This window comes from Pipra filicauda, unplaced genomic scaffold, assembly GCF_003945595.2.
Source record: "Pipra filicauda isolate LSUMZ 115617 unplaced genomic scaffold, ASM394559v2 scaffold13_size5146498_pilon, whole genome shotgun sequence".
Classification (NCBI taxonomy): Eukaryota; Metazoa; Chordata; class Aves; order Passeriformes; family Pipridae; genus Pipra; species Pipra filicauda.
The window spans coordinates 3,674,135-3,688,021 of NW_024103874.1; the positions used below are offsets into that span (position 1 = coordinate 3,674,135).

Here is a 13,887-nt window from a genome sequence, read left to right on the forward strand (position 1 = left end):
CCTGTGGACTGCATCTCCCGTGTCGCTGTTGTATCGCTGATGGAAGACATGTAACCAAGGCATGGGCGCCTGCAGCTCCAGCGAACCTCCCCGCACTCAGACAATGGCTCCGCTGTATTGTCTGCGGCCGCTGGGTTTGAATCTTATTCATTTGCGTCACACAAATTAGTGAGATTTGTGCACTCTGACCTGCTGCCCCAAAGGCAGCCGCCCCGCCTGATCCCCATCCACCCTGGCGCTGGTGAGTGATTTCACCTCCTGTGACCATGTCTGCCAGATGCTGCCGGTTGTCTCTCATTGACCCGCAGATGGCTGGGGAGCACGATGGCTCCCCGGGGACACCGCGCCGAGCGGTCCATGCTCCAGCTGCGGCCTGGCCATGAGTGACTGCGCCAGGGTGACCTGCACCAGGAACAGCCGGACAAAGGCGCGGTGTGACCCGCACAGGGCAGGGCCTGGTGGCACCCGGGGCTCTGCCAGCGCCAAACGGGTCCTGAGGCTGCCACAGCACCGGAGGGAGAAGGGGCTCAAACAGAGGCAGCCGTGGTTGTTCTGCCAGGGGAAGGGATGATCCCCACTCCATGGGTTATGTGACAGCAGCTCTGCCACACGAGTGAGGAGCAGTGACACATGAGGGACAGTGCCACACAAGTGAGGGACAGTGACACATGAGGGACAGTGCCACACAAGTGAGGGACAGTGACACATGAGGGACAGTGCCACACAAGTGAGGGACAGTGACACATGAGGGACAGTGCCACACAAGTGAGGAACAGTGCCACACAAGCAAGAGGCAATGACACACGAGTGGGAGGCAGTGCCACATGGGCAGTGCCATATTAGTGGCAGTAACACACACGCGAGGGGCAGTTCCACGGGAGTGAGGGGCAGTGACACACGGGCGAGGGGCAATGACACAGGAGTGAGAAGCAGTGCCACAGGAGGGAGGAGCAGTGCCACAGAAATGAGGGGCAACGGCACAGGGGTGAAGAACGGTGACACACGAGTTGAGGGGCAGTGCCACACTGGCAGTGTCACACACGGGGCAGTGCCACAGGGCCGAGGGTCAGTGACGCATGGGCAATGTCACACGAGGGTCGCTGCCACACAAGCAGTGTCACACAAGGGGCAGTGCCACATGGGCAGTGCCACACAAGGGGTAGTGCCACATGGGCAGTGTCACACGAGGGTCGGTGCCACACAAGGGTCGGTGTCACACAGGCAGTGCCACACAACGGGCAGCGTCACACAAAGGGCAGTGTCACACAGGCAGTGCCACACAAGGGTCGGTGTCACACAGGCAGTGCCACACAAAGGGCAGTGCCACACAAAGGGCAGTGTCACACAAATGGCAGTGTCACACGGGCAGTGCCACGCAAGGGTCGGTGTCTCACTGTCGGTGTCCCAGCTCTCCCCTCCCTCCCCTCAGCGGCGGCAGCGCGGGAAGCGCCGCGCGCGCGCCCTGGCCCCGCCCCGCTCTGGCCCCGCCCCGCCCCGCAGCGCACGTGGCACCCTCGCTCGCGCTGGTCACGTGACGCGGGCCCCGGGTGTTCCCCCGCCCCTCCCCGTCTGACCCCGTCTCTCCCGTCTGGTCAATAGCGGGCGGCGCATGCGCGGGCAGCGCACCCCGCCCCCTCCGCCCCCCCTCGGCCCGGCTCCCCCCGCCCTATATAAGGCGCGCGCGGCGGGGTCCCCGCTCCGCAGTGCGCGTGGGCGGCGCGGCGGCTCCGCGCGCCCCTGGGACCCCCCGCGGCCCCGCCGGCGCCATGAGCTCGGGGACCCCCTACATCGGCAGCAAGATCAGCCTCATCTCCAAGGCGCAGATCCGCTATGAGGGCATCCTCTACACCATCGACACCGAGAACTCCACCGTGGCGCTGGCCAAGGGTGAGGCGGAGCCCTGCGGAGGGCGCGGGCGGGCCTAGGCCGGCGCGGGCGGAGGGGACGCGGCGGGGGCCGCCGTGCCCCGAACAATGAGCGCGGCCCGGGGCCCGCCCGCCCCGAGCCCCCGGCGCTGCTGCTCCCCGTGAGTCAGCACTGGCAGGGGCCGCGGCAGAGGGGCGGGCAGGGCCCGGGGTGCTCGCCTCGCACGGGGGCTTCCCGGGGAAAGCGCTGCCGGCAGCGCCGGCTCCCCGTGCCATTGTCGGGGCCGGGGAGGGGACGCTCCCTATCGCCGTGCGAGGCGAGGCTCCGCCGTGCCTGGCTGTATGTCGGGGCTCGGCTCCAGCAGGGCCCAGGCCGGCGCTGGGGAGAGCGGAGTTGGTGTGGATGTGTCTTTGTTCGTGCCGTGATCGATAGCTGGACTCTGCTCAGGTGAGGAGAGTGGGAGCGCTGCGGGGCACCCGCACATGGGTCTGGCCCTGCCGACCTTGCAGGCTCCTCATCGGGGCTTTGCATCTTGTTTCCCTGTAGAAATACTGATCTTTATCTTCTCCTTAAGTGGTGTCATTTGGATCCAGTCGTCACCTGTGCTGGGAACTCCCATCTTTCCTTTCAGCAAAACCTGTCTTGTCTTGTTCAGTCTCTCAAACGTGATCTTATTTCTGCGCTGCTTTTCATGTCCAGCTTGGCTACTCCAGCTAACGTGCATCAGCCCTTTCTTTCCCTGAGTTTTGTCCTTCCTTGTGCCGGGAAGTTCACGCGTTCTTCATTGCCTTCAACCACCCATCCGGGTTGTCCACAAAACAAACACCTTTTGTTTTGAAAGGCTGCTTGGTGGCAGGAGACACTGACTTGCCAGATTCACAACTACCCTCAAGGCAGCCTCTGTCGCACTGTTTATCCTGTATAATGATGTTTATGTGATGTTAGGCACTATTTGACACCTATTAGAGTGTATTCTGAAGTTAAAAACGTGAGCTTTCTCAAGTTTGCTTTTGCTCTAGGAGTGCAGCTGTTTATTTAACTGTACAAATGGAGCTGTTTATGTTAGTGCTTTGCTCAAAGTACTTGAGAGGTTGCTGGAAGGATGCAGTTCCTTTCCTGTACGTGCAGGAAGGTCTTCACCTTGACCCAGCAGCAAGTAGAAATGGTTCCTCACATAGTTCTGCCTTACACAGAGCACTTGCTACTTCAGAGCTGAAGTGGTGTGTTTCAAAAGCACGTGTGATTAAAGCGCTTTGTGATGTAAGTGCGTGCTCTGGATAAGATTTCTGGCAGTTCTTGTATTTATTGGTTTCTTAGTGTTCAGTTTTTGATGAACTGGAATGCCTACGAAGTAGTTCTTACGATAGATGGAGAATATAATTTGTCCCCACTTGAAGTGCTGCTCTATGAACTTCACAGCACAAACCCTGCTTTTCATTTTAGCTCAGAGGGGTTTTTCAAATTTAGAGGCTCTGTACCAAAATTAGGGTCAGAATTATGAACGCAGCAACAGTGTTGAAGTTGGGAACAGCAGTATCAGCCCTGGGGGGTGGGGGACAGCGGTTTAAAACTCTGAAGGGTTAGAAGAGCCGTGAATTACTGACATGCAGTTAAAGTAAAGTAAATTGTTCTTAAGCCCTGGGTGCAATTGCTTAAGGCTTAAACAGCTTCAGTGTGTGACATAAGTGCCACTGTCTTGACTTCTATCATTCCAGTGACATAAAGAAAAATTTAGGTTGAAAGAGACCTCAGGAAGGAATCTGGTTTAGCTCCTCCCTCAAAGGCAGGCTAACTTCAATTGATTTATATTTGTTAAATCTTAACACATGCACAGTATCTTAAATGCTGGAGATTCCACGTGTTAATTAATCACTACCAGAAAGTCATCTGCCTTGTTAGATTCTGAACTTAAATTGCAAACAAAGGAAGCTTAGGCCCATTATTGTCCTGTCAGCAGTGAACACCAGACACTTCCTCCCCCTCCTGCAGAAGTCTGAAGAAATTGGACTGTTTGAGCAAGAAATATCCACGTAAGCTCTGCTTTCCAGACATCCAGTCACTCTTGTTATGCTTCTCGCCCCTTCAGAGGTCTAGCTCAACAGCCCCTACATGAGTAGTAACTGCGTTGTAAAATACGAGCTGCAGTGGTGTGGGATTGATTTCCTGCTCATCTGTAAGCAATAGTCACTAACTCTGTGGGAGACAGCCCTTCCCACCTCTGCAGGAACTTAAGCTCCACAAAGCTGCACTTTGTGCTGTCCCAGAAACAGTTAAACATTTCAGGTGCAGGGACAGGCAAGTTCAACTCCTACAACTCTCTCACATGCCCTCACTGCTGTTTTGTCTACAACGAGAACATGGTTTTCCACCTTTTTAGTTAGAAACCTTGGGACCAGCCAAGTCAGAGGCTGCCTGGAGAGCCTTGGGCTTTGCAGGTCATGTGTTTGTTCATGTGGAAGTTGATGGGCTGATTGTGGTGCTTTCCAAGTTTGCCCTGGGATGCTGCAGTAGTCCCTGGATACCCTTAGCATGTCTTGCCATGGGCTGTGTGCTGTAATAATCTCATCTTGAGCCGGGGTGTCAGTGGTACAGTTCATGTCCAAAAGGCCACAAGCATTTATTTCAGTTTATAATCTGCTTCTAGTTGACTGGGTTACAGCAGTAATATGATCAAACAGCAGCTGGAGATCTAAAATAACTTGGAGAAGTTATTTACCCTAGGAATTCATGGAAGATGGCCATTCAAAGGAAGTGACTGACAGCTTGTCCTTGCACCAGGGAAGATGCCCTTCCTGTTAGGTGCCAGCTGAGGTGCTGTGCAGTGTGGTAGGGACAGTCTGGCACTGACCTGCTCCTTGGGAGCTCACCTACATACTAAGATGGGTGAAAAGCACTTGCAGCACTAACTGCTGCTTGGGTGGATGCACCACCTGGATACAGCTGCTCACCTCAGAACAGGACTCTTGAGGATCCCTGCCTACAAGTGCCAACACTCCTAGTAAGTTAGTAGCAGTAGGGTGTGCCAGGGATGCTCAGCACACCGGGGTTCACTGGATCCACTTTTAGTGCCCTTTTTCCAGGGAAGCTGTGGTGTCCCCTGTCATCCACATGGCAGGGCTGTCTGTACTTGTATCATTCCAGCTGTGCACTGGGAGTGGCAGCTGGCTGGCATGTCACCACAGACTGTGCCATGGCAGGTGCTTGTGAAAGGTCTGTTAAGGATGGAATTTGTAAAGGTACTGCAGGAATTGTGGCATGTCCTGGCAGAGAGGTTTCAGTATTTCTGTGGTAACCTGTTAGAAGCAATTGATGGAACTCCAGTGCAGAATTCTTCCATTGGCAGACAATGTGCATAAACCAATATGTACTGGTGTTTATCCAAAATGGCAAGGCCTCATGAAGACAAAGCAGCTAGACTGGTGAACTGGGTGAGCTTCTGTAACTTGGGGCTGAAGTTTCAAGCTTTCACGTCAGTGTTTAATACAACTATGCCATCTACTTTCCTGCGCCAACAATCCAGTAAATCAGTCTGACTTCTTCACCATTAATGGCTCAAATTAATTTATGCTTTTACCTGGTAGCTGCCACAGTCAGCTGAAGCCTTCTTTCCACTCTAAGGTGTAACATCATTGGTTACTGCCTGCTCAAGTGTCCTGATAGCTGGGACTCAGTAAAGCCTCCCCAGGCACTGAGGTTTTAGATTTATCACTAAAAACTTGCTTTATAGTCATATTAATCATAAAAATGGTGACATGGAGTAGAGAGGGAATTTTAATCATTGATAAAACTTTATCTGCATAATAAATATATGAAAACAAAGGTGCAAATTTGAGCTCTAAAGCCTTCTAAGATTTCCCCCTGCTGCTTTAGGGGCCTCTCCCCTGGTGTGTTGCAGTTGTCTGGAGCTGAATGCCTGCATGAGACAGGTGCTGGGGAGGGAAGGGGAGTATGGCAGTACAGCACTGTGAGTGAGTCCTTGGGTGTGGAGTAGGATTCTTCACTCCAGCTGGTCTATGGTCTTTACCTTCACAGCTTGATGTAAACAAAACTGTTTATGCAGACTGCTGAAAAAGTTGGCATTTGAGGGAACAGATGTGCAAGAGGGAGATTCAGGGTTCTGGAGGTAACCTTTGCTGTTGTTGTTTTTACACTTGGCAAGTGTTACAGGAGTACTTTTTAATTGCGTAAATCTTAACTTGCTCAGTGCTGCAGTGGTGACCCTGCACTAACAGTCATTTCCCAATGCTCCAGTGCGATCCTTCGGTACCGAGGACCGGCCCACAGACAGACCGGCTCCTCCGAGAGAAGAAATCTATGAATACATTATTTTTCGAGGAAGTGACATCAAAGACATCACTGTCTGTGAACCTCCAAAAGCTCAACATACTCTGCCACAAGATCCTGCCATTGTCCAAGTAAGTTAGCCCAAAGCGTTGCTATAAAGCTGTGATAAAACATTGGTGTTGGAGGACTGGATTTTGGTGAAAACTTATAAAAATGAAGGCCAGTCAGTGTCTCCAGGAATCTTCAGATTGTTTGAAGCATCCTGAATTTTGTTGTAATGTTTAAAATAGCAGCAGCATTAAAGACTTCAGTCAACAAAAGCCAGAACTAGCTGAGAATGCAGGAAAATCATAAAGAGGTAAACTAACCCTTCTGAGCATTTGCTTAAGCTTTAGCATTGCTGTACGTGAAGTAGAGAATCACTGCCAAAGCAAGTTGACTTCTGGACACTGTAAATGGAAATGTACTTTGTCTTGTTACAGTCTTCACTGGGCTCTGCCTCTACATCATCCTTTCAGCCACATGTGCCTTACAGCCCGTTTAGAGGTATGCCACCTTACAGCCAGCTTGCTGCCACCTCTTTGCTTAGCCAGCAGTATGCAGCTTCCTTAGGTTTAGGTAAGTAACAACTTTACTTGCTAGAATAAAGGTTCAGTCCTTGTAATGCACCTACTGTGAAAACAACAGTGACTTATACCCTACTCCTTGCCAAGTGTCAGGCTGTGAATAAGTAGTTAACTTTGTGCAATGATTGTACTACAAGGAGGCCTGTGTTTCACTTACACGTGCACACACACATGCACAGGAAAGAAACAAAATAAATAGCTCAAGTTTCTTTCTGAAAGTAATGTGAATACCTAACAGTTGAGGCCAGTTCATTTTTAATCTGACACACCTTACATGTGCATCACATGTAAAAAGAACTTGTATTCCCAGAGAGGACTGTAAATAAGCTGCTCTGGTGCTGTTCTAGAGATTCTTGTGCCTCTTTCCAAGTCCTTCAGATGTTTCACTACCTAGTATCTTATCCATATATCTTTGCTCTCTCTTCTTCCCTCTATCTCTTCAGAGAAATTGGTAAGCCCTCCAGCATCAGCAGCTGCTTCCAGCCCTAGTTCTTCTCCGTCTCCACAACCTGTTTCAGAGCCTGACATGTCTTCAGAGCCCCATCAGCTCTCTTCCAAGGGTAACAGCAGTTTGAGGACTCCAAATATTTGGAAGAACTGCATGGCACTTGCAAACACTGTTCTTGTTAACCCCTCCTAGAATGATGGTGCTTATATGGGTAATGCCAGTAGAACTAGTTCTCAGCTTTTTTTGCCTTCCATTACATGAAGTATTACTCCTCCTGTCCTAGAATTACCAATTAGAGAGACAGGAGAAAGGAAAAATCCATGACAGTGGATCCTCTTGTGTAAGTATCAGGAGAGGGGTGAAGTTAAGTGATGTTAGTGTGCTGCATCCTGTCCAGGAACATGTGTCACCATAGGGATTGGGTGAGGAATGAATTACCCTTTCCTGGAAAGACAAGCACACTGCTTAAATTGTGGGTGGTCTTGTGGTTAGAGACCCAGGTGGTTTGAAAATTTAGGAGTGTTTCTGTGACTGAGGAAACATCAGGATAGATTTCCTGCATGATGGGGCGTTGTACCTTGTCCGCACTCCTAGTTAGTAAAGCATGACTAACAGTAAGCAATTCCTGAGTCCTGGGTAGCTGAGATAACAGTTCAGGGTGCTTGCTTCTGAGTGTAAAACATTTAAAGGAGGCTGAGTAGAGATACTAGACTGACCATCCTCAGAGCAGAGAGACCAGGTGCAGCCTGCATTTAAACATGGTAATTAGTTTCATCTGTTTTTAGCTTAAGCATGTATGCTTGTGTTGGCATGAAGCTTTTTACTCGCTCTCTGGTTTTGGCCATCTATCCGTTTCTCAGTATTCTGGCTAAACTTTGAAACTTTGTCATGTTAAACTTGCACACCAGCTTTGTCCTGCTGAATAATCCTTAGGATATGTCTGTCTTCCTTGCAAGTTTTCCAGGTGTACATTAACTGGGAACCTGCATGATGTAACCTACTGGGTATATCTCATGTGGACTTGGGTGACCCAGAAGTGTCAGTGGCTTGGTTTGTGTGTACTCTTCAGCTTTTCACTTTTCTTGCTCTTTTAATATATTCAGTTAAACTTTGCTTCCAAGCGGTTCTTATGCATAATTACATAAACCTGTAGTACTCCAAACCTTCTAATTAAACCTAGAATGCAGTGTTTCTTCTGAGTACTGAAGACTGTCACTTTTTAATATAATTGGTGTAAGGTATACCAAACCATGAAAAGTATTTACATGTTTTGTAGTGTGAATAAATAAGCCTGGATGGAAGAGCAACAGAAGTCTTGGTAACACTTTGGCCTTGACCAAGAAGGAATTTAAAAGGGTAACTTTGAGATCCTGGTCTGGTTTCAGGTTTTCTTTGTCTGAAAGCTCTAACAATAAGCAATGAATTTGAAGAACCTCTAAAAGCAGCTTACAAAAGGGGATATAGCTGAGGTGCTTAAGTGTTTGCTGCAAGACTTTTTTGACAAAGTGGGGAACTTGCTCGAACAGTTTCAAAATGATGGCTTTTTGTTTCAGATTTAACTGTTATCATATAAAGTACAATCCTGCCTAACCAAGGATACACCTAGAAATTATATTTTGGTATAAACTGTCTGAGAGACTGACCTGGCTTGGTTATCTGATGTTTGTCTAACTTGGTTTAAGAAATAAAGGGGTAGGTTTCCTGGTACTAAGGCTCTGGATTTGAGAGCCATGACTTGTGTGGCAGTGGTGCCTTACCTAGAGTATGTGGCACTGAAACTTAGCCTGTAATGATTCACACTCAAGGCTTTGAGTAATTCTTGACCAAACTGTTTCTCCATAGAAGTGGGCAGGGTTTGAGTGGTGTTGGCACGTTTTCCAAGAGGCACTTAGTCACTGGGATTTCTTCCAGGTGCTGGCTTTCCTTCTGTTCACCCAGTCCGCAAAAGCCCCATGGTGGAACAGGCTGTTCAGACCGGCCCAGTGGACAGTGTGAATTCCCCAAAGCTGCCCCCAGTGAAGGTGACTCCGGGGATTCCGCGCGGTGCCCGGCAGGTTCCGCCGGCCAACAGCAAGGCGAGCGGTACGTGAGCACCACCTCAGCTCTGAGGGCTGGATCGTGCCATCCTGCAGAGGTGCACTGCAGGACTGAGCTGGTTTGGGTTTGTTCTCCTGCTCCTTTATTAAGTTTATCCTTCTTGTTTAGTAGATACAGTTCAGGCAACACCTGTGCAAACCCAAGGACAGGTGAATGATGAGAACAGAAGACCTCAAAGGAGAAGATCGGGTAGGTTAAGCTGACACTGAACAGTCATGTTATCATCTAAAGGCAAGTGGTGTTAACTTCAGGGAAGGATTATCTGACAGAAGACTGAGAGCAAAATAAAGCTTGATAAGGCTTTGGGTATCCAGAGATGCTTCCTTAACAAAACAAGTTCTGGAGTGCTCAGAAGTTCAGAGTGTTTCAGGGACGGAATTCTAGCGGTCTTTCTAGAAAACTGAAGTTATGTTGTAAAAATCGATGCTGTGAGTTGGCAGCAGCAACTGGATTTCTCTGAAACCTCAAGTATTTTTATTGGAAAGGCCAGTCTTGTTTAAGACTTTCCGGAGTTTTTATAACAGAGAGGAACTATGGAGCTCTCACTTCCATAGAGCACAGATCTTATCTCACAATGGCAGTTTAAGCACAGGTCAGAAGAAAGTGAAATTCAAGGAGATGTTTCTGCCCAAGCAAAATGAGAAAAGACAGAAAACAAAACTTCAGACTCTCAGGTCTTCAAACTAATTTGTGTGTAGAACAGTTTATAGCTTTTCCTAAAAGGAGTGGATAGTGTTTCAGTTGGAAACCAGAAGTACAATATGAAGTACAAGCTCCCTTTGTGGGTAGATGAGCCTTGGGTGAATTTTCTGAAAGCTCCTCCTTTTTGCCATCATGACAAGTTTGTAGGGTGGTTACACTGCTGTGCTTGCAGGTGAAAGGCAGACAGGAAAGATAGTTTTCCCCACTTCCCTCAGATTTTCCTGCTGTAATAGCTGTTCTGACTTCCTCTCTGCGCTCTGGAAGGAGAGTCAGGTGCACTCTGTCTTAATGGTAAGACTGACATCCAGGAATGCTGCTCAGAAAGTTAAAGTGTTGCTGTAATATGTCTTCTACAGCCAAATTCAGAAGTTGCTTTCAAAGAGGTGTGGCCTAACCACAGGACTGGAAGCCAGAAACTCCTGAGTTCTATCCCTGGTTTCCTCTGGTCTTGAGCAAGTCATGTAACCTCCCTGTGCGTTACCCAGTGTTTAAACTCTCCTGCTTTCAGGAAACAGGAGAACCAGAAACCGTTCTAGAGGACAAAACAGACCAACTACTGTGAAGGAAAATACAATAAAGTTTGAAGGTGACTTTGACTTTGAAAGTGCAAATGCACAATTCAACAGAGAGGAACTTGATAAAGAATTCAAGAAGAAACTAAACTTTAAAGGTTTGTGTCTTCATTAAATATGAATTGCTGAGATAGTAAACACTGCATAGACAAACTCATTCTGAGAAACTGCATGATTACATCTCAAATCTTGTTTGAGGGAGCAAGAGAACAGATGGCTCTGCAGTGTGCCTCAAGGAAGTGTAATACATTTCATTATCTTCAGATGACAAAGCAGAGACGGGGGAAGAAAAAGGGGACCCTGGAGTGGCAACCCAAAACAATGATGGTAATGCAGAGGAGGATCTGCTGGGGCCCAACTGCTATTATGATAAATCCAAGTCTTTCTTTGACAACATTTCTTCAGAACTGAAATCGAGGTGAGTGTTTTCTAAAGGCTTGGTTTTTAAATGGAATTTTAGGCATAAAATTCTAAACATAATCTATGTGACATGGTTTAAAAGTATTTAAAATTTTCAGAATGCAAGAAATTCAGCAAAACAGGATTTAAAAGGGAGTATTGCCGTGCATTTGGTGGCTCACAAGGAATCCTAACCGGCCTTCATGCAGTGGGATCAAACAAAAAGCATTTCAGCTCATAATGATGCACTTGCCTAAACGATGATACAGGAATTTCGAGTTTTGTTTCCCAGTACTGACTTTGAACCCATTGATTTTAAACAAATTCCTTATCTGGTTTGTGGGAGAGGAGGCATCAGGGTCATGCTGTGCTGAAGGTGCAGCTGGCAGACAGGAGTGAGCTAAGCCTGGAGCTGGGGCAGGGAGGAGGTCAGGTCTGGCTGTGGAAATGCATTAAGTTAAATGTTGGGAATATGAAGGGAAAGCTTCAGCTTTCACTGCTGACACTGATGTTATCAAGTGCCTGGAGAAGTCAGACATCCCTTCAGTGTCAGCATGAGGGATTCCCTTGGCAGTGTTTCTGCAGAGGGCTTGAATGTGTGTGCTGCAGCTGGCTCTTGTTGCAACTCAGCTCAACAAAACTGGGGAGTTGAGGCTTCCTGGCTAAGTGAGCTGGTGGCTCTTGAATGTTTGTGTTGAACCTGAACACAGCCTTGTTCAGTTCCAGGCGCACCACGTGGGCTGAGGAAAGGAAGCTCAATACAGAGACGTTCGGAGTGTCTGGACGGTTCCTTCGTGGCCGCAGCTTTCGAGGTGGATTTCGAGGTGGAAGGGGGAGTGGAGCAGCGAGGAGAAACCAAACCACTCACAGAGCTGGTACTGGCAGAGTGTAACTTCAGAGGCAAGTGCTCTAGCAAGAGTAAATACTGTCTCTGAGCCAGGTTTGTCTCTTATTCCTTACCTGAACTGTCTGTGCAGCCTCTTTTGCTCTCCAGTCTCATGGATATGTCAAGAATTGTTCCTTACTGGATCTGATTGATCTTTCTGAGGAGGATAGGAGTGATGTAACCTGGTGTTTAACATGCTGATTGTGCTGTTGATTTCTTGGGCTCACCTGTCTGAGAAAGCAGGAGCTGCTTGAGCTGATCCTTTCTAGCTAAGCATTTCATTTGATACAGGGGTGTGAGTTTTGCTGCTTTTATTTCTCTTGGGAGAAGATCTCCATGATATCAAATCTAATTCTACCTCTTTTCCAAATAGGTTTGAACATCTCTCCTGAGAGGGTGAAACTGTACATAGAAAGAAAACAACCAACTGCTGCACTAACGTGGGAAAATGGTTCATATTGTTTACTGTCTCAGCTCAAGTGACAGAACTTCATGTACTACTGCTTATATTCTGGACTTATTTTTGGACCAGCAACAGTCAGCTGGAATATTCTTTGGAAGAGGGAATGTGTTCAGGGGTACCTTCTTCAGGGTGTCTTTTTTTTTTTTGTGTGTGTGTGTGTATTTTTTAAGTGCATACTAACTTACACAGTTCTTCTTTCTGGGTCTCTCAAAGGCTGCTGTAGTCTAAGCTCAAAGTCAGACTCCTTTTCTGAACCCTGGAGAAGATAAATCATGTTGTTTTAACACGGAACCAAAGCTCACTCAAAATAAACCAGCTACAATTCGTTTTGTTCTGAGTAACCAAATGGATTCTTTGGTGCTGCTGGTCTCACAGTTCTTGGCAGCAGGTGTGAAGCAGCACTTGGTATCTGAAGGAATGGATTCCTGGTGCTGAGGAGTTGTGTATATTGTCACTTGGGAATACTGGAGTGTTGATCATGTAGTAGTGTAACTGACTGTACAGCTGTTTGTGGGCTGGTGCTGGGCTGGAGGTACTGCAGAACCGAGGCTTTCCCTCGAGCTGAAGGGGGTTGGGAATGCCTCGGGGGCTTGGAGCTCCTGGATGGAGCATGGGGATAGCGTGTGGGACGGGAGCAGTGAGTGTCCCCTCGTGTGCTCAGTGCAGAGTTTTTGGCAGTGGAGACCCAAAGCTCTGACCCGTTGCCTCGGTTTGTACCTCGCTGGAGGCAGCACCACATGCAAACAGTTCTCTGTACTCTAGTAGACTGTGGTGGAACACTTTGGAATGTTTTCATTCAGCTAGGGATGGAAGTCCATTATAATGAAGCTTAACAGATGGGCATGTTTAATTTCTTTCCTCTATACCCCCATACTGTAAATAGTTTAGTTGTTTTTTCTTTTGTTTTTAAAAATCTGTATGTGGGGAGAGGGCTGGGAGGGAGGGCTTACCTTTGTTTGCATGAATAAGTGGGTTAAATTGCTATAGGCATGTGTCCCGTTTTTGGTTGGTAGGGAATTTTGTTGAAAAAGCACCTTGATGACTGAACCCCTTACATAGCTCGAGTTTTTTAGTTATGCATTGACCTAGGTTACTGTAAAAGCTTGGATTTATTTTTGTAGGACTTTATTGCTAAGAATTAGAACATAGCAGTGGGGCTGCTCTTTGGAGTAATGTAAATTGTAATTATAATAAACATGTAAATGTTTAATGTTTCCCTCCACCTCTGTTCTGTGTGTAGCTCGGTAACATCACTCCCTCCAACTTGCCGGGTGCCTGTCCTTGGGGCTCTGTGCCAAGCTGGAGAAAACCTGGCTGCAGAGCTCTGGCAAGCCTGGGAAGTGCTACACAGCACTGGAAAAGGGCTCAAAACACCCAAATCCAGGCACTGCTCCTTGTTAATGTTGCCCTGGTTCCTGTGCTGGGGGATCAGCTTAATGAGGGTTCTATTACCCCAGCCTGTGTGGAGCTGAGTCCCTGGGCTGCTGGGGCTCACCTGGAGCCTGCTGCAAGTGCAGTGCTGCTGCTGCAGGACCTGGGCTCAG

General features: G+C 48.2%; 1 protein-coding gene across 2 annotated transcripts; it reads left to right on the forward strand.

Moving 5' to 3' along the window:
• The first annotated feature begins 1,688 nt into the window (after positions 1-1,688).
• Positions 1,689-13,558, forward strand: LSM14B (LSM family member 14B). 2 transcript variants are annotated; one of them, XM_027710455.2, is made up of 10 exons: positions 1,689-1,887; positions 6,118-6,281; positions 6,633-6,768; positions 7,220-7,336; positions 9,136-9,306; positions 9,430-9,510; positions 10,532-10,693; positions 10,860-11,013; positions 11,715-11,894; positions 12,254-13,558. In XM_027710455.2, the coding sequence occupies exons 1-9, from the start codon at positions 1,767-1,769 to the stop codon at positions 11,884-11,886; spliced, it is 1,278 nt and encodes a 425-aa protein (XP_027566256.1). In that variant the 5' UTR covers positions 1,689-1,766; the 3' UTR covers positions 11,887-11,894; positions 12,254-13,558. The 2 variants fall into 2 exon arrangements, with proteins under 2 accessions (XP_027566256.1, XP_027566257.1); XM_027710456.2 differs by having other exon boundaries at positions 9,433-9,510.
• Positions 13,559-13,887: the final 329 nt, after the last annotated feature.

Excerpts from the sequence above, each read along its gene's own strand:
- LSM14B (XM_027710455.2), top strand. The coding sequence starts at position 1,767 with ATGAGCTCGGGGACCCCCTACATCGGCAGCAAGATCAGCCTCATCTCC. Across the intron at positions 6,282-6,632 it reads AAGATCCTGCCATTGTCCAA|TCTTCACTGGGCTCTGCCTC; the intron begins GTAAGTTAGCCC and ends GTCTTGTTACAG. Across the intron at positions 9,307-9,429 it reads GGCCAACAGCAAGGCGAGCG|TAGATACAGTTCAGGCAACA; the intron begins GTACGTGAGCAC and ends CTTCTTGTTTAG.